Below are 27560 nucleotides of genomic sequence, written 5' to 3' on the forward strand. Positions count from 1 at the left end.
TTGAGGTATGCTCGGGCAGTGTAGTTATTAAAAAAAATATATATATATATATCTTTTAGTGGATTGATTTAAATAACTTGGCATAAGGAAAATCTTAGTATTTCAGACCTGTTTATGAATGTAGAACGAAAATGGGTTTCAACTTTTGTAATTTTTTTAATATTTAAATAGAATTTGAAAAATTGAACAATTTACATAGAATTGGTATTTTTCTTTCGCATTAATTTTCTTTAGACGTACGTAAACAGACCGTAAATATTATTTATGTTATTGAAAAAGTTTGAGGTATGCTCGGGCAGTGTAGTTATTAAAAAAATATATTTTTTAGTGGATTGATTTTTTAAATAACATGGCATAAGGAAAATATTAGTATTTAAGACCTGTTTATGTATGTCGAATGAAAATGGGGTTCAACTTTTTGTAAGTTTTTTAATATTTAAATACAATTTGAAAAATTGAACAATTTACATAGAATTGGTATTATTCTTTCGCATTACTTTTCTTTTGACATACATAAACAGACCGTTAATGTTATTTATGTTTTTGACAAAGTTTGAGGTATGCTAGGGCAGTGTAGTTAGCAAAAAAAATATATATATTATTTTTTACTATTATTGTAGTCAACGGTTTCGTTGAGTATGGTTTTCTTGATATTAACTTCAACTCATTTTGAAACCAACTCCAAACACTGTATTTTTTCTTGAAAGAAATTTTAGTTTATGAATAAAAGTGGAGAAAGAAAAGAATTCATCATTCTTATTTCCCTCCAAAAAAAATTCTTTCAAGAAAATGTTTGGTATCCGGCTCAGGTATCAATAAAAACTATTTTGACTACACAAACGATTTATCTTAATTCTAATAGCTATATATAAATTAACGAAAAATATGCATAAATACGTACAAAAATATATGATATAGAATATATAAAAGAATAATGAACACTTTTTGTTGTTGTTGCTTTTGTTTTGTTATATATAACAACTTTTGAAATGCATTAAGGAATTGTATTTGTTGAACGCTAGTGTCTCGGCTATTGTTTTATCATTGTTTTTGTTGTTATGTTTTTTTACTCTAAGGTAACACATTTCTAAAACTACTATTTCTTAAATAATATTTGAACTTATTTAACACGGATCATAAACAAACAAAAAAAAAATAATAAATAAATATTTAACTTTTACAACGGCTCTTGTTGAAAGTATTCATGATCTAGACAGGCCAATGCTGAGGGTCGTAAACGTAAATCATACGACAGCATTTGCTGCAAAAAATATAGAAAAACATGATTACAGATTAGCAAAGGTTTTAAATATATACGTTCATATGAATTTTAAAATATTTAATTTTATTACAAAGCTCTTGTTGCATACATTACAAACATTAGATGAGATTTAAAGACGACGCCGGAAGGCTGACAAAGTTCTTTAAAAGATGGCTGCCAAACTACGCTGTGCGACAAAATTCAACTGTTTCCTAAATGACAGGAAAAACTATAACATGAGCTCTAAATATAAGACAATCGTTTTGAAACCGTGCATCGGAAATTAAAAAAAAATGGGGCGGGAAAATTCGAGTTAAGATGAAAATAGTCAAGTTAAGATTCCTTAGAACCTATGCATTTTATGTACATTGAGTTTTTAACAATATTACAGGCAATGAAATCAAATTAATCCTCAAAGGAGTCGGTTGGGCATTAGATCAAAATATTCTACAGAATTGTCCGTCATAAAATTCGACAAAATATTTTTGAATAAACCAAAACCAGCCTAAAAATGTTTAATGTAAATATTTCAGTCAAAATTCGAAGCAACTCTATCTATTATGGGTCACGGGAGTCAGAAGCGTAATAAAAATCACTGCCGTCGTTTTGACAATGGTTATTTTAGGTTAAAGGATGCACAGTTGTTTTAAGACAACTGCTCTACTTGAAGATCTGCTGGTCCATTATGTATATCCTAATTTGAAACGAAACAGAAGAGAGAAGTAGAGAAATTACAAGTAAAAATATTAAGTTCTGCGCGTGACGTACTTTTAATACTCTTCATCATTGACTAAAGAAAACATTTCAATCTGAGTGCAAACGTTTTCCACTTTAAACTACAAATACCAGTAAGACCGTTGGATAATGCCGTTTAAATGAAAAATAGGAAACATCCATCCATTAAAACATCCATTGCAATGTTTAAGATAAATATACTAAAAACCAAAAAATAATAAAATATAGATACAGTCGTGGGAATTATAAACATATGCATAGACTTGACTAAAATAAAACCGAGGGGCACTTCAATTGCATATATTGTAGAGAATTGACAGAATTACAGATGCAATTTCTAACTTTAAATCTTCTTATTATACGCCATTTAGTGGCTGCGCCATCTTAAATATTGAACTTGTATTTGGATTTCAATTTTTTTATATTATATTGTATTCTGTTTTTTGAGCCCTTTCATTTGATACCCATATTGATGGGATTGATAAAACCTACGTTATCCGCCATTTTGTAGCGGCCGCCATCTTGGATTTATAATGATAATGAATAAACATAATTGTATTGTATTGTATATATATATATATATATATATATATATATATATATATATATATATATATATATATATATATATATTATTGTTAATGAAATTCTAATGCTAAAACGTGAACTTAGGGTTCTGGGTTCGAGCTGACACTCTTACCTTCCCAAAATGCTAGAATATGTGGTAGTACCTTTTTCGGGTTAAGAGATATGGGTCTTTCCACCAGCATAACCCGATTCTAACCAGTTCATTAATATATCGGGTAAGTGGATCCGGATCTCCATAATATGGAGAGGTACCGTTATGGGGGGGAGGCTATACAAAAGCGTGGACCTATACATACAATATTTCGCTAGCGAAGGTAAAACCCATTATGACTTAAAAATAGCAATTTTTAGACAAATCCGTGAAAAATATGGCGAAAATAACCGAATATTGGGAGGTACCGTTATATGGCGGCCATCGAATGTGACCCCTACTACTTTTGGGAATTTAGAACACGTTATGAATAGTTTGGAATTATTAGCGGATGTTTTAATATGCCTAATAATGTAGAAAGCGTTTAGATCGACTAAGAGGCGGTTCGACCGATCATAAATTTTGTCAATGGTTCCGTAAGTCATGAACGAACAATCAAAATGTTTAAAGCCCTCCTTGAACTACTTGAATTCATTAAGCTATCGGAGAATTGATGGCTGATGAATTAACTTGAGGAGGATCCCAGACGATTAGACTGTCAAACCACCGACAACCTATTATGTCAGTTATTTCAAAAAGTTTCTCATTGATAATGATGGTAGAAGATGGCAATTGGAAACCGGTTGCAAGGTAGAAGTGCCAATTACCTTCTATTAATTAGCAGGACTGAGCAAAGAATTGCGGAAGACTGGTCACAGTAGTTTATGATATCTATCCTCAAAGTGGGATAACAGTGGTCTTGACTACTGTAGACTATGTGAAGATGAAAAAGAGGTAGAGACAATTGAACAGGTGCTATGCAACGTCCCATGCGTTCAAACAGGAGACATGGGATATTTGCTAGGGTGGAGATATAAACCAGAACGTTCATCTCAGGCATAAATCCCATCATCATCTAAGAGTAAGGTAAATGAATCCCCTGGCTAGGTAAGTCACCCTCTTTGGGGAACTCCCTGTCTCACTTTACGGATATGCGACTTCTTCTGTTTGAATTCCATGTACGACTAGCGTCCACACATGAAGTTGACGGCCCACCGTTTTAAACATGGCCGAAGGGTAGTAGTATGCTCAACGTCCTAAACAGTATACGTGGTTGACGTTATTAAAAGCTTTTCATAAATCAAGAGCCAACATAAATGTTCTATCGCACTACCTATTCTTGGTCAGTGAGTCAATATGTGTTGAAATGTCGTGAAAAAGAGTAAGAGTGCTGTCTTGCTTATATAAGCTGGGGCTTGGTTGCCGTAAAGCTCTCTCTGCTCCTGGAGAGGGGTATTGCCTCAACCATATCCGCTTCTGGCGGAAACGCTGAAATTAGCCCTAGCCAAGTAAGTCCAATCTACCAATCTTTAAGATAGATTACTTCCAACTTTGCATAGTTCTTCCGACTGAAAAAAATGTTCGCTCCAAAAATCCTAATATTTTCGCAGTCAACAAATTTGCGAAAGAACGAAAACTACTATAGTACTATAGTTCCAAACTATTCACTACTGTTGAACAAATACTTACTGCCAGTAGATCATTTGCATATTCGCACAGGTTTGGACATAAATCCCTTGGTTGTTTGGGATGCCGCGCGGGAAAATGTTCTCGTGATAAGGAGATGGTTCTTGGCCACTGTTGAGCTGTTGGCCGGCCAGTTAATCTGGAAACAAACGATAGAAAATTTTTTAAAATACATGAATTAAATATCGATTACATATTTATTCAAATTTAAATGTTTTGTGCAAACTATACTATGGTTTTTAAATTTACAATCTAAATAGTCACAGCTTTAATAATTAATATAAATATTTATAATTAAGATGGACCTCTCTTCATTGCGGCTATCTTAAGAAATATATTAAACTGTAGTTTGTACAATAAGTAAATAACAAAATACTACACCCGATATACACAGATGTATTTACTCACTCAAATATCCGATCCAGTTGATTTGCTTCTGATGTGCCGGGGAACAGAGCTTTACGTGAGAACATTTCCGCAATGATACATGCCGAACTCCAGATATCAACGGAACTATTATATGTTTGGGCCAACAGGACTTCGGGAGCACGATACCACAGTGTAACGACCACCGATGTTAGTTTCATTTCAAAATCATAGGTTTTGGCCAAACCGAAATCGGCAATTTTCAAATGTCCCTGGGAGGAAATTAAAAGATTTTGTGGTTTCAAATCACGATGTATGATACGATGTGAGTGAAGGAAATCAACACCGGTTAGCAGTTCACGCGAAAGACGCTGAAATGGCAAAAGAGGGGAAGATATTAAAAGAGATAATGATAATTGATAATGAGAGCTACTTACTTGTATTGTGGTGGGTGGCATTCCAGATTTGGGTAGACGCTCTATTAAATCCGAGAGATCTTGTTCTAAATGTTCAAATACCAGCAGAACCATTAACTGGCCTTCACGTTCCAGGAACTGGCATACCTCGAAGAGTCTAAAAATAAGAATTTTCAGATTGATTGTTTAATATCATGAATTATTATCAAATATTATTGTTATTGAAATCCTAATGCTAAAACGTGAACTTAGATCCGCTTCCGAAAGTCTGGGTTCGAGCTGACACTCTTACCTTTCCAAAATGCTACAATATGTGGCATTCGGTTTGACAGATATGGGTCTTTTCAACAGCATAACCCGATTCTAACCAGTTAATTAATATATCGGGTAAGTGGATCCCGGTCTAGTCGGGGCCTTGAACCGGGACTTTCGGGTAAAAAATCTGGGGTCCCGGGTCCGTCCCCCAAGAAAAAAATAGATTCCCGGGATCAGGGTGAAAAAAATTGGAAAAAATCGAAGATTTTTTACTAAACTAGAGATAAGCCGAGACCTAGTGTCTAAAACCAATATTTCGACTATGCACGTTTTGACCGTATCAAATGATATATAACCTCTCTAGCCATATGGCTAAGGGTATAGTTACTACTTTCAAGAGTTTAATTCTTATTTCTTTTATTTACCACTTGCCTTTTAACAAATGAAAAGATGGTGCCCAATTTACAATTGCTGCTGGCTTTCAGCAGCCACTCTTAAGAAGCGTTGACTCCCAACATTAAATCCGATAAGAGAAACCGACATTTGAGTGAAAATAAAATAAATACACACACGTTGATCAATTGAGCCAAGTTGAAGAGAGAATAACAAATAGTGAGCGAACGAGTTGAAACACACACCAAAAAGAAGAGCAATGCAAAAAAGAGGGGCAAACTTGTTTACTCTCAAGAGTATTTGATCTCCAAGTGAGGAAAAGAGACAAATAATTACCAATTGTGGCCTTCATAATGAAATGGGGGCAATAAGAAGAACAAGACAATGTGTGTAGCTGTGTTAGTGTGCAAATTCTCCCCTTTGATTTTTCTTCGAAAATAATATAAATAAACAATGAACGGCATTGTGTTGTGTATGTGGTTGGCTGGCTGGCCAATTGTTTTGCTTCGTTGTCGTCGTTAACGACAGAAAGAGGGGCAGCGGCAAGTGTTGGAGACGAGTAAACAATAAATTAATAACCCATACATGGACAAACAGCTGATTGTTCATATGATTCCATAACGAAGGCAAGCGGCCGGCCGGCCGGCAGGCAGGAAAAGCAGACAGATATTTTATTATTGCTGCTACGATTGTTGCTTTTGCTGCTGTCATTGAATGAGTATGGGCATGCTGTTGGTATGCTGCTATGCAAAATGTAGAGAACAGACTGATTATTGTCTTGACTTTTGTTATTAAATAAATAAATAAACAACAATGTTGCGGATTTTTTTTACAACCAGGTACAATGTAGGTATTATTTGCAAACAATTTCTTGCTGATAACATCAAATTGTTGAATATTTTGGATGGGGAAGGTATTATGGGGTAATAATACCCGAAGAAGGGGTAATTTGTTTTTGTTTCCGGGAAATTGATTGTATACTAAGTAAAATGGCAATTCTTTAGATGTCTTCCTGCCTGGTAATGGAACTAAATTAATTTCAATTACTAAGAAACGTCTAATTATTTTTAATTTTTGTCCTAGGTCATCTGAGTAAACAATTGTACGGCACTTTAGTTTCTTGAGTAATTTATCTTTCACCTACCATCCCATCTAACCACCACCACACACTCGCTTGCTTGTTACTTAAAAAAGTGTTGAGTATCGCACTGGTGGCTGTGGTGCCTAGAAATCAATTTTTGTTTTTCTTTGATTAGAGAACACCACCTATACTTGTGTTTCTTGTACTCGCCCATAATATACACCACACCAAATTTGGACAATTCTCCTACCGAAAATTCAAAAAACATTGTTTTACGCTAATCCACACATACACTCACTCAATGAATACATTAAGCAATACTCTTCTTCAAAAAGTAAGAAACAACACGACAATAAAAAAAAAACATTCAAGAAAACCCCAAAATGAGGAGCGTCTAATTGCAAAATAACTCTCAGCAAGTGGGTTTTTGGCTTTGCAAATTCTATTGCCGCCATTCCCTCCGCGCCAAACCACACTCGGCTGTTGCAGACGACGTTCACAAAAAGTACCGAGAGGAAAGGCTCCAATTGTATTGTACGGCTGCTTTTGCACAAACAATCTAGCAGTATGTGAAGTAAGACGAAAAAGCAATCGCTGCAGCGTGACTTATCAGCATTTACGGCGCCGTTGTGCCGTCTATATTGGATTTGTAGTCACAAGGGTTAGAAACAATAACAACAAACAGCATACGTTTAGCAAGAACAGTTACTTGGAAACCAAGAAACTGCACTTTGGTGTTGTCTATGTTGGAGCCAGTAGCAATTTAACAGCTCCGCCGGCTAGATGTGCCATCTTAGCCATAAATAACAGCGAATATGCAGACAACAAATTAATTCTTTTTAGAATTTTAAAGGGAAAGAGACGAAGCCCAAGAAATCTCCCTCTCTCTCTCTCTCTCTTTCTTCCTACCACTACATTCGTAACGGTTATTGTTGGATGACGCATGGAGTTACTGCGTCATCAACAGCCGTTAAAATAAAAAGTAGCTACTTCAAGTAAAAATGTTCATCGTCATCCTCAAACTTACCTTCAACAACAACTACATATCCATTGTAATGCAAGTGGCCTGGCAAGTATTGTTGTACTGTCTCCCCGTTCTGAATGAAGAATCAACTGGCAAAAGAATCTCAGAAGGTATTGCTTTGCAAACTTTCTTAGAATTTCATAATTACCCAAGTCTCTCTCTATTTCCCTAACACTTGTTCTCGTCTCTCGTCTGCCCTTCAAACTTGTTGTTTACATTCTCATGAGTTATATGTGCATGAGTGTCAGTAATGCATGCGGTTAAATAGCCCCAACACTTACACAACAGCCGTTGCATAAATGTTTCCGTTTGGAAGTTGCGCATGCGTTTTTCATATTCATTCAAACTTGATACGTCAATTATCATTAATTTTAATTACAGACTAGATGGGTACAAGAACAAGATGTGTTCTTCTTCTGAAAAAAAGAGAAAGTGTTTTTTCCACAGAGTATAATGACTCATAGCACAATTTTCGTGGAAAGAAAAAACAATGGGCTTCTTCAAATACAAAAATATGGTAAAATAAGCAAAAAGGTTTCGGAGGGCACAAGGAAATCGGCAATTTTATTTGATAACAAGGGCAAATCAATTGGGAAAATAAAAACACTTCTTCAAATACAAAATATATACATAAGTGCAAAATTGCATCCCATTTAGGCTAATATTATTTAGTGCACAATAAAAGGCTTTGATATATTTCCCCAAAAATCTTTGTTACAGAGTGCATATTACTGCTGTGGAGGACAAAAATAACAAATCGGATAAACAACATATATATGGGAGCCACAGCTATATTTGAATCGATTTCGATCAAATTTAGCTTAATTTCAGGCTTAATTTGGTCATATGTGCAAAATTCCATTCCGATTTTCTCCAATTTCAATAGGGTTCCTCCTTGGATCAAACAAATGATTTGTGCAAAATGTCATCTTTATCGGGCAATAAATGCGTACTTTATATAATATAAATTCTGTACTTTGTTTACACAAATATATAGACAGAGGGACATGCATAAATCGACTCAGAATGTGATTCTATGCAGATCATCAAAAGGAACTATGGGTCTATCTGGTTTCCTTTTGCCTGTTACAAACAAATGCATAAAGACATAACACCCTGACCACCTTCTGGTGTAGGAGGAAAGGCAGCAAGGTGATGGAATCAAAGAGTCCGAATCATTTCGTATGACGTTAGTCCAATATACAGCACAACGTATACTGTGTCCCGATTTGAATATAAAAACATATTTCAAAACACAATGTTGCCATAGGCACAAAAAACATATCTCATACATGGGTGTTTAACAAGACAACGATCCAAAATTAACCTCCCTGTATGTAAAAGTTTGATCACTGGAAAATAAACTAAACGCTCAAAGAAAGCAAAATAAGCATCCAACTCACACATACAAATACTTTTTCTAATACAAAATCTGTTGTAAAGATGATATATATCTGCAAAGGCCTTCTTTTATCTCACCTACAAAGGGTTAAAATTTTCTATACATTTATCTGTCATACTTTGTGAAACAAGTCAGCAATTCTTTACAAATAAATATTTCTCTCAACCAGAAACCTGGGATGAATATGGAATTTATGATTTCGCATAAAAGTGGATATGAATGTTTGTTTTTCTTGTAATTTTGTTTACTTTTATACTTTAAAATTTTTAAAACATAAATTTGAATCTTAAAAGAGCCATTTTACAAACTACTATACTTTATATATACACTGGTGGCCAAAACTAAAGCAACTGAAATTACAAGGGGAATGAATGCCCTCTAACTTTTTTAAAAAACAAGAAAATTAGAAAGTTTTTCTAGTTTTAAATTAGACACTTTTTAAAAACTTAAAACGAAAAACCAAAATTAATTTTTATATAAAAATTATTGTATGGTAAAGAAAATTAACCCGATTTTGGCTTGGACAAAACTAAAGCAACTCTGTTTATTTTCATATGATCGCTGCAATTTCAGCTGTTTTTACTGTTATATATATCGCTTTTTGCTTCCTTCAAAAATTTCGCTTGTCATAAATAATTTTTGGAGAAGTTTTTTTTTACAACAGTACGTGTTTCTTTTCGTTTTTAAGTACCTTCCAAAAAGTTAAAAAATGACTAGAAGCAAATACATACATTACAAATACATCAAGCTATCGCAGAAAATTATTTCCGAGAAATATTTCATAAATATTTCTGCGATTTCTCGTATACTATGTCGGTTTTATGAAACTGGGTCAGTAGTAACAGTCTATAACGGATGAAGGCCGTGGAAAACTTCAGTCCGTACTGATCAACACATTGTGAGAGAAATAAAAAACAATCATTTAAGAGTTCAACTGATGAGGTGAGAGAGCTATATAAGCTGGAGATCAGTGCGTAGGCGAGTAGTGGCAGCTGGTCTGCATGCCCGTAAGCCATCAAAAAAGCCATTTATATCTGAAAATATCGGAAAGCCATGATGACTTTCGGAAACGATAATATTAATTGTAATCCAGCTTAATGGAAAAACATTTTATCCTGGGATGAGTCTACGTTTAATATTAAAGGTTCAGACATGAAAAATTTTACGGTGAGAAGACCAAAAAATGAAAGACACAAGCCGCAGTATTGCAAGGGTACAGTTAAGCATGAGGGAGGGTCAAAAATGGCGTGGCGCTGTTTTTCTTTCTATGGACTTGGGTCTTTCCATGCAATAAAGAAAGTTATGAATCGGTTTGCTTACCAAAATGTGTTGGACATCATGTTGTTCCCATTCGCTGAGGAAAATATTCGGCTTCTTTGGGTGTTTCAGCATGACAATGACCCCAAGCATGCATCAAAAATTGTCAAAGATTAGTTGCGGGAGTCAAATATTGGTGTTTTGTCATGGCCGGCACAATCAGCTGACCTAAACCCCATGGAAAACCTTTGGAGTATTGTAGACAGGAAGATCAAGCGAGATTCGGTAACAAATAAACACAACATTTTCCAAAGAATTCAGGGTGTCTGGGAAAGCATACCCAAGGATCAAATTGAGCGTGTTATAGATTCAATGCCTCGTAGGTGTGCAGCTGCTATCAAAAATAATGGTTATGCCATCGATTACTAGCCAAAATTTAATTATTTTAAAATAAAAACTAAAAAGTTGCTTTAGTTTTGACCAAGCAATAATTGGATCATTTCAGTTTCCCATATATTATTCTTCATTCAAAATTATTTTTGTTTTTTTTTTTATTTTTAGTTTTTTTAAAAGTGAATAAAATACCTGATTTAAAACTGGAAAAAAATCCGAATTGTTTATTTTTGTAAAAGTTACAGGGCAATTATTGTCTTTGCGTTGCTAGTTGCTTTAGTTTTGGCCACCAGTGTATACTTTTTTTTGCTATTAAAATACTTTTATATTATAGATATATAAATTTAAAACCTATTATAAAGTTATATTTTTGTAAATGCCTATAAATATGCTATAAAAATTTTAAATATAAAATGTAAAACTCACTAAACATTTGTCTCTAATATGATATGTAATCATCGTTTAAACAGCAATGTCCACAAATTACTTCCAAAAGTGGATATCATCCCACGTGTAACATTTAGTCAATATTTGTGTGTATTTGGCCTTCAAAGAGCTCAGAATTATTTTAATAAGACTATACTCTCGAAAAATGGTATGGACATTGAAAGCACGAAATTCGAAATTCAAATCTGTGAAGTCTGTATAAAATTCAAACGATGAAGCACTACCTTGGTCGTTGTTCCGTTCTTCGAGAGGTCTGACAAAAAATATCCATTTTTGGTATTTTTTTTTTTTTTTTTGACAGACCTCGTTTTGAACATTATGGGCTTACTTAACACGGTAGACTGTAAACGTATTAAAGTCATTAAAATACACATGGCAAGATGACATGTTGCTCAAACAATGCATCCCAGAGTTTGTATCAAAAATCGAAGTTAAATATTTAAAACCTGTGCAGCTGAAAGAGGCGATATGAAGAATCTATAAATAAACCTTGATTCTTAAAATCACTCATTCACATTCATTACAATCGGAAATTCTAATGAATGAATTGATGAAGGGGCTGTCAAAACATGCAAATAGCAGTCATTCAAGAAATCAAAAATTTGTCAAGTCAGCAGAAAAAAACGGCAACAGCAACAACATATTGTGTTACTATGAAAGATTGCAATAAATGACCGTTGAAAATCATGAATAGTTTCATAAGCAAATTATCAGCATCATTCTGCGTTCGCCTGTCATTAATGTTTAACATTATGTCTATGGTAGAATAAAGGAGGTAACCTCTTGAAATTATATGTTTACAATGTTTTTCTCTTCCAAATTACCTTTGACAACATCTAATTGTATGTTTACAAATCATAGACTAGAAAATTAGTTAAATTATGATGCGTTCTACAAAGATTGCTTATTTAATTGACATATAACATACAGGGTGAGATGAAAAAACTGCAATCAATTTCAGACTGCTGTCATTACTAAGCCACTCGTCCGACGGTTGTTAAAATTACTCCAGTAACAGCTCATTATATTGTTAACAAGCGTACAAAAGCATTTTGGTGAGAACTCTCAAGAAAAAAGTTATTCGTGATGGAATTCAAGCGTAATAGTGTGATTTATTTATATTTGGCTGGAAACCCACAAGTGGTTATCGTTAGAGCGCTCCAGCATTTAAATGTGGATAAATCTTTTGTGTCCCGTGCCATCGCTCGTTACCGTGTTACTGGTAACGGTACCGTGACGTGAAGGAAGTAGATGGAAGAAAACAGCAACATCAGCACACATGGTTCGAAAAGTAAAGAAGCGACTTGATCGAAACCCGCGCCGCAGTGGCAAATATTAAAAAATTAGCTCGGGGTAAAGCCATTGAAATTCCAAAAAGTGCAAGCACTTACATCGCAAAGAGCTAAAGAGTTTCTTCGCTTGGCCGAAAGTGGTGAACTGCCGAATTTGGTTTTCTCCGATGAGAAAACATTCGTTGTCCAGCAGTTTGTAAACAAATAAAATGAACGTGGATCGTGGATGTTAAAGAGGTCAGCTGAAAATGTGCACCTTCGGTTGGCCACCAAAAATCAAGCGTTGGAACAAATATAAAATTTTAAGGAGGACTTTTCGCTGACGAAGTAGCAGGCACATGCTAGTACTATATAAATACTTATGTGCTGCACCAAAAGACAATTTATGTGAAGCGCCTGAAAGTATGCTGTAAAAATGTCACTACAATTCAATTCAATTCAAATTTTTATTGAGTCTTTTTTTTTTTTTTTAACACGAAAATTTACAATTTTGAAGTGAAGAAAGAAATACTTAAAACTATAATGTTTTGTTTTAATGACTAAAGCGTATTTTCAGCGTCTGGCTTTACAAAAATTGATAATTAGTGTTTACTAAACTAAGAGTGTATATCGTGCTTGCTCCCGGCACTACAATGTTTGAGAGCATGTCTCATTTTATTTACCTTAAAACTAACTTAACCTAAACCTAACCTACACTTAAACAACAGAGATGATCAAACGAAAGTTTGTTCATCTAAGTTGTTAACTAGCCCCTGTGAATTCCACGAGAGGTGCTAATGTAAAATTCTGGACACTGAATATCTTCCAGAGACATGTATAAGTCAATACCTAACGGTGAGACGTAATTAGTATTTTGCCACGTGAAATTAGATTCCTTATTAACACATTCCTGAATAAGCAAGTTTGAATGCATAAAAGCCCTGTTAGCGTAGTTTTTAATTAAACGCATAGCATATACTGAGATTGGGGTAACTTTCGATGCTTCGTATATATACCGATTTGAGAAACGCTTATTATGGTACTTAAAATTTTTTCCAACACAGAGACGAAGTATTTTTCTTTCGAATATCTCAAACTCTTTCATTACCGTTGGAGAGATTGGGAACCATATAGGTAGTGCGTACACCAGTACAGGCCTAATGCTTGTTTTTCACTACATAAAACTCTAATATGATGTGTAGACTAGCTTTTAGTAACCTCAAATAAATCTTTGTCGAGAATACCATACTCAAAATTAACTATTTCTCATATCCTAGTCCTTTATATTATGGTACCGCTCGATTTTATGTATTGTTTTAGTACATCAAACTATGCACATAAAATATTGGGCTGTCCACACATTTTGGCAAATAACTATGCTTGATATTTTCAATATTTGGAATCAATTTCCAACCAAATAAGATGTAATTTGAGATTAAGTGTTCTCGGTTGTTAGTTAACTTTTCGACGTCGTTTGTGAAATACCCACTTTATTTTCTTTACTTTGATATTTTTGGTTTTCAACCAAATCAGTTGTTATGTGATATGTTTGGTTATTTGGGGATATAAAAATTCCTTTTAAAAAAGTATTATAAATTAAATGATAACCGGCCATAAGTCAAGTTTTTACATGACAGAGGGTATAAAAACAAGGGCCCGCTCCAAACGTAACTTATTTTTTAATTGTTTGCTCTTAAATTGCCCCCATGTTTACTAGGATAGAAGACGACTGATGTTATTCGACGCGATTCTTTTGATTCAGAGGGATTGAAAGGGGAATCCAAAGGTAAAGTGAGCCACAAGTTTTTAAAGCTGATCTCTGATCATACTGATACAGTCACAGTAAAAGTTTCCATTACCAAATAATGAGTTTTCGTGAAGAAATTATTGACAATCCTAACTACTTACAAATCAACCTATTAACCCATTATTTTTACAAAGGTTAGTCCACACAATTATCATTATAAAATAATGAGTTTATTAGGAAGGTTAAGGCACCAGAATCTGCTTCAAAAACAGTGTCCTAACTCATTATATAAGCATAGACATGTCAGAACAAGTAAAGACTTACCGAACTGCCTCCAATAACCAGGAAAAAGGTTCTATTTTTAGAAAATTTGACTTACATTAAATTTTTATACCCTCCACCATACTATCGAGGGTATATTAATTTTGTCATTCCGTTTGCAATTCCTCGTAATACACATGTCAGACCCAACAAATTATATATATATTCTTGATCAGCGTAAAATTCTAAGTCGATTTAGCGATGTCCGTATGTCTGTCTGTCTGTTGTAATCACGCTATCTTTCGAACGAATTAAGATAGAATGCTAAAATTTTGCACACATGTTTATTTTGCCAGTAGACAGGTTCGTAAGTTCGTAAATGGGCCATGTAGGTCCACGTTTTCATATAGCCCACACATAACGGTACCTCCCGATATTCGGTATTTCGATGATTTTAGCAACATTATTCGGTGGAATTGTTTCAAATATGATATTTGAAGTTCGAAATGGATACTACAGCCTATGTCAGAAACATTTCTGTGCAGGTCTACGTCTTCGTATAGCCCTCATATAACGGTACCTCTCAATATTCCCTATTTTTTAGCGTCACTATTTACCGGAGCAGTTTCAAATTATGTATTTAGAGTTCGTAATGGGAACTACAGTCTGTGACAGAAAATTGTATATGTAGGTCCAGGTCTTCGTATAGGCCCTTATATATAAGTACCTCGCTACTTTCGGTATTTTGACGATTTCATCTACAATACTAATCAAAATTATTTGAGATGTCGTGACAGAATGTGACAGAAATTTGTCTATCCAGGTCTTCGTATAGCTCCGATATAACGGTACCTCCACATATACGGTATTTTGATGATTTTAGCTACATTATTCACCGTTTATTCGGCATTTTTAAGATTTCAACAGATTTTATTTTTTTAAAAATTTCCAAATTCGTTGCAAATGGTGGAAGGTATTAAAAGTTCGGCCCGGTCGAACTTACTGCTTTTTAACTTGTTTATTTTTTTTCGCTTAATAAAATGGTGGAGCTGCCGATTTTAGTAACAATGGCTGAGTGCATGATCTTTACAGCTACCAATCAGAAGATCGCCATCGCAATAAAAGTGCGATGGTTTGTTTCAACTTATGTAATGGCTTTTGGTGGCAGTTTGGTAAGTACTTACTTCCTACGTTTAATGTCTATGTTAAGAAGGGGCTGGGATATAATTATTTGGTAACACTTGGTAATGAGGAATGTAAGGTGTTTTGTTTTATAAGTTTTTTTTAGAAATAAATTATCATTTTATTCTGCTGATACAGCTCCCAAAGTTTCTTGTGTACATCAAAACACCGAGCTGTATCTTTTTAAAGTTTATCACTTAGAGTCCGCTCAAGGTATACACTGAAATAATTTATATTTATTTTTTGTGATTCATGAAACTCGTGTTGTATTCATCACCACTTATCACTTAAAATATCAGATTATCATTGCTAGAAAGTTCAGTCCTCCATCGTATGAATGTCAATATTTCGTGGATTTCCAGAAACACACAAGTCAGGTAGGGTGATTTGGAATAAATCTCTGATTACTTACTTGACAATATTCGGATGATCCGAGGCATTCAATTGTTTTAGCAGAGCAATTTCACGCAACGTTGACATTGGCACTCCATTATCTGTCAGTGGTATTCGGACTTTTTTGATAGCCACAATGCGGCCAGTGAGATTATCTCGCGCTCTATAAACGGTGCCATAGGCGCCTGGTTGTGGGGGGTACATTTTGATTGGTTGATCGATTTGTTTGGTGCCCGGGTGTGTGTGTGTCGATAATTAACAGGTGGTATTGAGTCAAGGCGGCAGGTAAGTTGAAATTGACATTGTTATGGTTATGGAATCCCATCATCATCAGCACCATCAGCCGCAATTTATAAACAAATAGTCGTAATGTAAACAATCCAAAGCGAAGAGTGTGGGGGAGCCGGATGATAGCCGCCACATAGTATTGAGGTATGCCAATAATTAATAGCGCAAGCCGACCGAAGATCAATGAATTATCATGGCCATTGACCGATCCAATGAGGAAGATCCAAAACAAATACATGAAAGTAAATAAAATAAAATACAACAAAAATTAACAACTTGCAAAACATAAATATAAAAAGAAAACCAAAATACAATGGCAATAGCAACAAAAAAGAGGTCAATGTCACAAACAATTATTGCAAACAAACATAATATTTTAAAAGTAAAATAAAAAAGCTGACAATATAACGTCAGCAGAGCAGAGGCAGCAATAGCTTTTCGATAACGACAACATCGACTGCAGGAGATGGAAAGAGAGAGCGGAGAGAGTGAGTGATTATGTTGACGGTGCAGTATTTTCTTTTCTGTAAAGACAAAACTAAATAGAACGGAGTAGTAAAATAAAATAAAAACAAATACTGCCGATAAAAAAGTGGAAAAAGAAACAACATTTCCATACGAATTAGGAGCATCCAGATGTCAGAGCTTTGACTACTTATTTCGGGTGACATGCACTTGTGGGAGTATTGTTAGCAACTCTGATTGCTGACGATTGTAAAATATAGGTATGTTGAGCTTGAGGCTCTGTCAGTCTTTAATGTCATTCTCACTCCATCTGGATCTTGAAGGCCCTTCTTGTCACTCCTGGGTGGAGGTTTTCTTGAATAACTTCAATAATCCCATAGCCAAAACAAAAAAAAGCATATTACTTATTTTTTGAGAGGAGCTAATCTACACAGAACGTAAGAAAAACATAAAATATCAAATTACAAGGTGATATAAAAAAACTGAAACAAAGTCAAACGCCATAATATTTACATTTTTTATTTTTTATTGAATGAAAGCAAAAAATGTCGAAAACATCAGATTTTAGAATAAATTTAGATTTGATTTTGATATGAAATTTAGATTTTAGATCGACACTTTGGTATTTTTTAGTGTTAACCTTGCTTTCCAAAATACTCCAGACACAGTAGCCCAACAGATTGGTATACGCAGATTTTGGTCGCCATTGTGTGCTGGGAATGAAGCGAGGAACCTCATTTTGTAAGCATTCTTTTGTGGCGCATGCTGGGTGCGATGGTGCTGAGTCCTGTTGGAATGTCCAAGGTCTGCGGCCAAAATCTTTGCGTGAATGTTGCGGTGTAAGTTCTTGCACTTTTTGGAATTTTAATGGCTTTACCTTGACCTCATTTTTCAATATTTGCTGAATGGAATATTGCGATATGTGTCATTTTACGGCCAATGTGACACGGGTTTTGATCAAGTCGTTTCTTTACTTTTTGAACCAGTTCCTTCTTCCGTCCACTTCCTTGACGTCGGGTTACGTTACCAGTATCACGGTAACGAGCGATGGTTCGAGACACAATAGAATTATTTACATTTAAATGCTAGAGTGCTATAACGATAGTCACTTGTGTTTTTCCAGCCAAATATGGCTTGGGGTAAAAGCCATTGAAATTCCAAAAGGTGCAAAAACTTACACCGCAACAGAAAAAATAGACTCAAAATAGCTAAAGAATTGCTTCGCTTGTCCGAAAGTGGTGAACTGCGGAATATGTTTTTTCCGATGAGAAAACATTCGTTGTCCAGAGGTCTGCTGAAAATGTGCACCTTCGGTTGGCCACCAGAACTCAAGCGCCGGCCATGGTGATGGTGTGGGTCGCCATAACAACCGATGGTCGCTCTCCGCTCGTATTAATCGACCGTGGCATCAGAATAAATGCCGAATATTATCGCGAAAATATTCTGGAGGAGCACGCAAACATATTGGCCGAAGACCTTGGACATTACAACAGGACTCAGCAGCACAAAATGAGGTTCATCGCTTCATTTCCAGCGCACAATGGCTACCAAAATCTCCGGATACTAATCCGTTGGACTATTGTGTCTGGAGTATTTTGGAAAGCAAGGTTGGCACTAAAAAATGCTAAAGTGTCGATCTCCTCAAGCAAGCGTTTCGCAGGGAATGGACCAAAATACCGCAGAGCAACATTCGGGCAGTGTGTGACGGTTTTATTTGCTGTTTGATGGCCATAATTCGTGCCATAGGTGACCAATTCGAACAAATCTAAACTTATTCTAAAATTTGATGCTATTTCTGACATTTTTTGCTTTCATTCAATAAAATTTAAATAAAATATATCAAAGTTATGGCGTTTGACTTTGTTGCAGTTTTTTTTATCTTACCCTGTATATCAATGTCGGTGATTTTTGTGGCTTGTATAATGTAATATTGTGCTCCTGTCTCAGTAGTTTTCTCCTAGTTCACCATATTTTGCGGAAATTATTAAAGATTAAGTGGCTCACTATGTAAGAGTTCACCCGTGTCGCTATAGTTCAGATGGCTCACTTGTTACACTTTTTTACCTCATTCACCCTTCATCAGTTACCTGACCCCAATAAATAACCTAAATTGCTTTTTATCAGAGTTTGGCCGGATGGACAACCTGATTCAATAAAGTTTAACTGGCTCATAATATCAAGAGAACTGTTATCGCCATGTTTACAAAAAAGTGGAACAAGTAGCCAAAATCTATGTATTGCCTACTGGTTGAATTTTTGCCTCCTCTAAACTATCTGTTTTACCATATTCCCAGATCACCATATTTCACCTAGGCGTTTAAGCTTTAAACATTTGAGTGTAACTTATTTACATCAGTTCAACTGGTTCTCAATATTTCACTTGATTCACAATAGTTCGAATTGCCGACTGTAGCTCCTATGATCTATTTTTCAAGTTGTATCAAAAAATATCTGTTTTTTGAGGATTGTTCCACAAAACTATGCCAGCTAGCCGACACATCGTCAAGTACATTTCAACTATCCAAGATAAATTTACAAAAAAAAAAAAAAAATAATATTTTTTTAAAAAAAAATCTAATGTATGCCCAAAAATTGAAACACTTGATGATCACAGGGTTGGCTACGCATCTAAATATGGAGATTCGTTTTTCGATAAACATTTACATTTCAATTCATGAATGAATGAGCGGTGAGCGAGAGTGGTCCAGCAGCAGCAAAGACAAAATGTCATAACGGCAACAATCGTCACAGAGTGGGGATCAGATCATTGAATTGCTGTAGAATAATAAATAAGTGAGATGCGCTCTGACGACTATGCTAACGTTTTGCTAATTAATATTCAAGAAAACAAAAAATACAAACAGAACAACAACAAATCAACACCGGAAGAACGACAGATCCAGACTAACTGAGTCACTACATAACAGGGCGAGAGACAGCGATTTGCTGTGCGTCTATTGGGATAGGTCAAGGGGATGTCAAAAATAACAAAAAAAAAAACACATAATCAGTATATAATGTTAATGTCCAAAGTGCGGCAGTAATAGCACAAGTTTAGTAAGGCTGTTGCGCAGGTTCAGAAGATCGTAAAAGTCAACAATTTTTATAACTGAAAACAGAGTATTTTCAATTTTAATTATATAATTATTGAGAGGTTCGCATGTGTGTAGTCTCATGAGTGGACTTACTGGAGTGTCTGTAGGAAATATGCAAATTGAAATACAATTAGATAACATTCGAATAATTGTGTTTATACAAGTAATACTGGATGGTTTAAATCTTTTTGTATATAGCCTATAAAAGACTAAAAATTGGCTTGTTAGAATCCTGAATAGAACAAGCATTCATATTCATGGTCTCTATAGTTCACTTGGCTGACGATAGTTCTCCAGGCTCTTTATATGTCACCAGGATCTCTATAGTTCACCTGGCTCACTATAGTTCACCTGACTCACTATAGCTCAACTGGCTCACTATATCATAACGGGCTTAATGTAGTCTCCCTGACTCACTATAGTTCCATGACACACTACTATTCACCTGGCTCTCCATAGTTCACATGGCTCACTATAGTTCACATGGCTCACTATAGTTCACATGGCTCACTATAGTTCACATGGCTCACTATAGTTCACATGGCTCACTATAGTTCACATGGCTCACTATAGTTCACATGGCTCACTTTAGTTCACATGGCTCACTATAGTTCACGTGGCTCACTATAGTTCATCTGGCTCAACATAGTTCACCTGACTTACTATGGTTCACCTGGCTCACTATTGTTCACCTGACTCACTATTGTTCACCTGACTCACCATAGTTCACCTGGCACATTATAGTCCACCTGGCTCAATATAGCTCCCCTGGCTCACTATAGTTCACATGACACACTGCAGCTCAACTGGCTCACCTATACACACACTATAGTTGACCTGGCTCACAAAAGTTGACCTGGTTCACCATAGATCACTTGGCTCACAAAAGTTGACCTGTCTCACAATAGTTCACCTGGTGCACTATATGTAACCTTAATCACTACGATTAGTACAGCTACAGATTACAAGACTCACCAAAGTTCACAATAGTGAGTCAGTATAGTTCACCTGGCTCACCTCAGTTCACCTGGCCCACTTTAGTTTACCCGGCTCGGTATAGCTCTCCTTGATCTCTTTAGTTTACTACATTAGTTCACCTCACTGACTCACTTTAGATCACCTGATCCACTTTAGTTCACCTGGCTCACTCACTGTTCACTAAAATAACCCTAGTCTATCCATAGTACATTTGGATCGCAATGATTCAATATATTCGGCAGGTGTTTTATATTTGCTTAACTTTTTTTTTAATTTTTATTTCTTAATTTTGTATCTTTTAAATCTGTGTGTCTGGTTTTTACTTTCATTCAATTGACGGCACATCCACTTTTTTCAACGTTGTTATGGCTTAGCCAAATCGACGTGGGAATTTTTAACGAAAAAAAAAAAAATAGCAAGAAAGTAAAAATGATGTCAGCTTTTAAGTATTTATATGAATTTTGATTGTGAAGCTAACGAGCAAGAAGACGGTTGAGAAGAATCAAAAGACATTACGGGCTTTCTATACAAAACCCTAACCTGAGAAACTCCAAAAGGTCTTCCATTTTTTTCGTCTTCACACCATCCTTCGAAACCCTTAAAGATCCAAAGGGCTTAGAGACCTTCACTACAAAGCCCTGAATCTTCTTGAAGAAGCTCATAAAGATCTTCTCTAGGAAGCCCCTCAAGGACTTCTCTAGGAAGCCCTTAACTAAATTTTCTACGAAGCGCCTATTGTCTTCTATAAGATGCCCTTAAACCCGTTCTTTATTAATACCTATAAGGCCATTTATACGAAAAATGTGAAGGAATTCTCCACAAAGAACTTGTAGACGAAGAAGGTCTTCTATAGCAAGACCTGAAAAGCCTTCTAAAGGAACACTTAAAGGTATTTGTATAGAAGGCCCTATAGTCTTCTATACAAAGTCATTACAGGCCTTCTAGGAACACCTTAAAGACCTGTTATAGAAATACATTAAAAATCTTCTTAACGAAGACCACAAAGACCTTCTATAGGAACCCTTTCCTATAGGAAGAGTATAAATGCATTCTATGTGAAGACTTTAAGGCCATAAATACGAAGCCTTTAAATAGGAAGGTCTATACGAAAGCCTGTAAGGCCTTCAATGGGGAGAACGTAAAGACCTTCCATTGAAAGACCATAAGATCTTCTATGGGAAGATATTTAAGGCTATATACAAAGTGGCGCAAAATTAACCCTCATGTCAGAAAATGTTATACATTTTACGATTGGCCCTTAATATCTTAATTACAGCAAAAAAAACCTTAAAGGCTTTTTAAGAATATCTGAAAAGACCTTTATAGGAATTGAGGTCTTCCTTTCAGTCTTCTCTCCGAAAGCAATTTTATGGGAAATCTTAATGAAATACCCTAAACACCTTTTTTGAAAAAAAAAACTTTTTTTATTAGAACACGATCTTCTATAAAGCAGAAAAACATCCAAACTTAGGAAAACATACAATATATGTACATGTGTATTTCTGACATTTGCCTCTGTGGTCAGACTCAAAAAGAAATTGTGACACTTTAAAATTTGGTCCAGCATTACTCACCTGTTCCGATGACATTGAGCTCTTCGTAATTGAATGGGTCACCATCGTTAAATGTCTGCTGCTGTGTTGCTGATTGATGTTGCGGCTGATGGGCCTTTATGTGATGGTGTTTGGAGGTCATCTTTTTTATTTCAATTTCCGTTCGGCACCGATGAATGGCGGATTATAAAGTGCTTCGTTTTGTGGAGAATTTGTCAATGGAATTTTATTGGGGTGTGATGAATTGTTTTTCTTCTTCTTCTCTTCACCTGAGATTTTGAGTCAGCTACTACTCATTGACGATTTCACTCTCTGTGCATTTCTTTTCAAACGACACGACATGTATGAGGAGTAAATATCACTTGGACGACATGGGAATTGAAACACGCAGTTTACAACACCGAGAGAATTTTTAGAGAATGTTATCTTTTTTGGTTTTATTTTTTATTATTTTCTTATTTCACAATATTTTCCCTGGTCGTTAAGTATTTTGTAATTCTTAAGTGCTGTTTTTCTATAACAAAAACATAAATCGTACAATTATTATTGTTATTCGTTAATCACTTTCTGGCGACGTCAATGTGTGTATGAGGAATGCCGAATGGTAGGAGGAAACAAAACAACCAAAATCATAAAACTAAATCACAATAAAAACAAAAACAAATTTCCAACATTTTGCTTTCTGCCTTAGTTTTGTTTGGTTTTTCTTGCTTTGCTTCCCATTTCCCATTTGCTCTACTAATGCTTTCATGCTTTAAGGCTGCCAATAATAGTTTAACTAGATAAACGTTATGAAGAAAAAAGTGTTAGAGAACTTGCAAAAGAGGTGGCTAAAACTGGTGGTTTAAAGAAGAGGTAAAAAAAAGCCAAGCTAAACGATGGGAAAGGCTAAATTTTTGTTTCCTTCAAAAAAAAAGTAAAAACAAACATTAAGTTCGGCCGGACCGAACTCTTAACTTTGAATAAAGAAGACATTTTTATATAAAAGTATCTGAATTCACACCTGATCCACTTTAAACTAAAAATACCTGTAAGACCGTTTTGATAAGGCTGTTAGACTTAAAAAAAAACCATAAAGTGGGTGAGTCCGTTGCATGGGAGACAAAGCGGGAACCTCCTCCACATCTTAAAGTTAAATTTTCAAAGTTTTGCCGTAGGAGCTGGAACCCATTAGGAATCACAAATACCATTTTTTGGCCAAATCCGTGGAAAAATTTTGGCAAAAATCATAAAAACTCCGACTATCGGGAGGTACCGTTATATATGGGCTATACCAAACCGTGGACCTATACATAACATGTTTCGCCACCGGAGCTAGAACCCATTTCGAACTACAAATACCAATTTTTAGAAAAATCCGTGGAAAAAAGCGACAAAAATCGTCAAAATATTGGAAGGTACCGTTATATGGGGGCTAACAAAAAAGTGGACCTACACATACAATGTTTCGCCACCAAAGCTAGAACTAATTATGGCCTAGAAATACCAATTTTTAAACAAATCCATGAAAAACTCATCAAAATGCAGAATATCAGGAGGTACCGTTATATGGTGGTTATATAAAAATGTGGACCTATACATACAATGTTTCGCTACCGGAGCTAGAACCCATTATGACCAAATACAAATACCAATTTTTAGACAAATCAGTGGAAATATGTGGCAAAAATCGTCAAAATACCGAATATCGGGAGGTACCGTTATATAGGGGCTATATAAAGACGTGAACCTGCACAGACAATCTCCTGCTATAGGGTGTGGTATCCATTACGAAATTCAAATACCAAATTTGAAACAATTCCGGTGAATAATGTCGCTAAAATCAGCAAAGTACCGAATATCGGGAGGTACCGTAATATGGGGGTTATATGAAGACGTGTACCTGCACAGACAATTTTCGGTCTTAGGCTGTAGTATCTACTACGAACTCCAAATACCAAATTTGAAACAATCCCGGCGAATAATGTGGCTAAAATCATCAAAATACAGAATATCGGGAGGTACCGTTATACGGGGACCTATATTGCCCAACACTACATGGCCTGCAGACACAATATACATTTGAGTAAAATTTTATCAATCTACTTCATTTTCTTCGGAAGCTAGAATAATTTCCACAGACGGACGGACGTCGCTAAATCGACATTGCATTTTATGCTGGTCAAGAATATATATACTTTGTGGGGTCTAAAATGTTTATTTCGAGGTGTTATAAACGGAATGATAAACTTAATATACCCTACAAAAAGACCACTCATTCGAGGGTTTACATTTTCATCCTGTACATATTGAAACTATATATAGCCGAAAATTTCAAAATATTTGGAAGAGGGGTGGTGGGACTTAAAAATTATTTTTTGGTGTGGCGAAGTGTTATTAATTTCTTTAATTATATGTTAAATAAGTTTCGTGCATACTATCGTCCAGCAGCTTCTCGCAAATATTCTGCATTCCCATATTTTGGTTATTTAAAATACTAAAACTATTTATGAAAAACGGTATCTAAGTTCAGGTTTTGGAATAGATATACGTGACCTGACCTTGGATTAATCAACTTTGACAATAAAAATTCGACTTTTTAAAATCGCCAATGCCAGCCAAAAAGTATGCAACGCATTTTAAATAAACTCAAAATCGGCCTTATGGTACTTTTTCAGCGTACTAAAAAGTTCCAATGTAAACATATATTAGTTGAATTTTGGGTTAGAAAAATCATTTTTAGCGGATTGGAGAAAATGTTAAATTTTTGAAGTAAATTCAAAAGTTCAAGAATCTACTTTTTCTCTTCACAACAATATCGTTAGTATGGAACATAGCACAATCCCCATACCACCACAGTCATCTCATGAAAGGGAATCTCGTTTGACTGCTTCAAAACAATTGAGATTTTTTAAGGCGTCAAGTCCAATTTTCTGTTTATTATAATTATTTGTAAATACTATGTTTGGTATAATTCCATTGAAAAATTTAGCAAAAATTATCAAAATATCGAATATGGGGTGATATCGTAACATCGAAAAGTGGATCTATACAGGATATGTTCAGTCATAGAAAGTGGTACCATTACGAAACTCCAAATACCAAGTTTGAAACAAATCCGTCGAAATATATGGCATAAATCTTCCAAATGCCGAATACCCTATAAAGATAATATTCTATCAAAGAAGATAGTAGCTAGTGTCAACACGAAATACCAAATTTACAACAATTCTTGTGAAAAATGTGGCTAAAATTGTGAAAAATCCGATTATCGGTAGATACAATTATAAACTATTTAAGCAATTTTTGGTCATAGAAGGCAGTAGACATCAGTAGTGGGACTGTCTAATAAAGGGCTGCAAATGCGACATATTTCTCTATTTATGCCATGGAGAGAAAACGCTCGTCATATTGTGCCCTGTTTTATCAAACGCATACCAGTACGTGACATCCAACCAAATGCTCGATGTCTCGTCATGTCGGTCAGACTCAAACCTATCGTCATAACATGCATTGACCAATAAATGAGGATCTTGAATAGTGTGTCATACAAATGTGTTCTTTCAAAAAATAGCAACAAAATGATACACTTATCAATGAAAACAGGCAATCACATACATAATGAGGAGGGAAGCCAACACTACCGGCTTTTACGATTGCGCTATGAATTCTTAGAAAAAATAATAATGTTCTGACACATTTCCTTACTAAAAGCCAGTAAGGAAAGGTCAAGACGGGCGGGGCCGACTATATGATACCCTACACCACTATGCACATTTAGTAGAGCTCCCGTAACAAAATAATTTATTAGAAGAAGATCATAATTTAGGAATTTTTGACAGATATTGGCCATTAGGAGCACAATTGACCCGAAATCGGTTGAAGATATATATGGGAGCTATATCCAAATCTGAACTAATATTGATAAAATTTGGCAGAGGATTTCCGAGCTCTATAAGATATCTGGTACAAAATATCAGTCGAATGCATATTACGAATGTGAGGGACTGAAACACAAATTGGATGAAACATATATATGGGAGCTATAGCTATATCTGAACAGAATTTCACAAGATTTAATGTACTTGCTTCTAGGACGAATTCAGTCGTAACTATCAAAACTGAGTCCATTTGGACTCATTTTAGCCATTTGGTCCACAATAAATCTGATATCGGATAAAAATATATAGCTAGATCCTAATCTGAACCGATCTCGATGAAAATTGATAGAGGTATTTTCGAGCAGTATCTGATGTCCGGTACCAAATATCATTCTTGTGGAGTGCATATAACGAATGTGAGGGACTCAAAACTCCAAATTGGATGAAACATATATATGGGAGCTATAGCTATATCAGAACCGATTTTCACCAAATTTTGATGTATTTGCTCCTAGACTAAATTCGGTCGGATGTGCCAAAATTCTGAACTGATATTGGTCATTAGGTGCACAATTAACCTGAAATCGATTGAAGATATATATGGGAGCTATATCTAAATTTGAACCGATTCTGACCAATTTCAATTGAGTTGGTCCTTGGGCTAAACAAATATTGTTTGGAAAATTTCATCTTAATGTGATAATAAATGCGACCTGCATTTTGTTCACAAAAATCCATGTATTTTTGTATCAGACGGACGGACATGAGACTTCCAACGTTTTCTTCGTGGCAATAACATAAATACAGAATGTCACATATTGATTTACACTCTAAAAAGTTCATATTTTTCAAATTGTTTTTTAAGATTTTACGGTTTATGGCATAAAATTCTCTACGTTAGTCTAATTCTCGACATTGTTTGCCAAAAAATTTAATGAGGATAAATTTCAAATTGACATAAATTAGGCACAAAATTACAACAGAAATAAAAACTTCTACAATTTTCAGGTGTCACCGGATAAGCATCGGTTAAGCATAACCCCAAAAAATGTTGTTGTTTCAATCAGTTTTAAACACAAGCCCCAACCTTCCATTCCAAATGCTTGTGTGACAAAATTCCCCTGGGAATGACAAGGTATCATAAGGTATGGCAACACCATTGCAATTTCGGGTTGCCGGGTATATTGTCATT

The 27560-nt window shown here is 35.2% G+C and overlaps 1 protein-coding gene across 4 annotated transcripts in view; it reads right to left on the reverse strand.

Moving 5' to 3' along the window:
• Nucleotides 1-730: 730 nt before the first annotated feature.
• The window catches only part of LOC131801631 (cyclin-dependent kinase 4-like), a 28595-nt gene continuing 1765 nt past the window's right edge, over nt 731-27560 (reverse strand). For all 4 annotated transcript variants that reach the window (XM_059120488.1, XM_059120487.1, XM_059120485.1 and 1 more), the window contains exons 2-7: nt 22530-23022; nt 16149-16314; nt 5045-5180; nt 4650-4978; nt 4245-4380; nt 731-1261 (exon numbers count right to left, since the gene is read on the reverse strand). In XM_059120488.1, the coding sequence (XP_058976471.1) occupies nt 1178-1261; nt 4245-4380; nt 4650-4978; nt 5045-5180; nt 16149-16314; nt 22530-22650 (972 nt within the window). In that variant the 5' untranslated portion in view covers nt 22651-23022 and the 3' untranslated portion in view covers nt 731-1177. The remainder of the gene's footprint in view (nt 1262-4244; nt 4381-4649; nt 4979-5044; nt 5181-16148; nt 16315-22529; nt 23023-27560) is intronic.

This window comes from Musca domestica, unplaced genomic scaffold (assembly GCF_030504385.1).
Source record: "Musca domestica strain aabys unplaced genomic scaffold, Musca_domestica.polishedcontigs.V.1.1 17, whole genome shotgun sequence".
Taxonomy (NCBI): Eukaryota; Metazoa; Arthropoda; class Insecta; order Diptera; family Muscidae; genus Musca; species Musca domestica.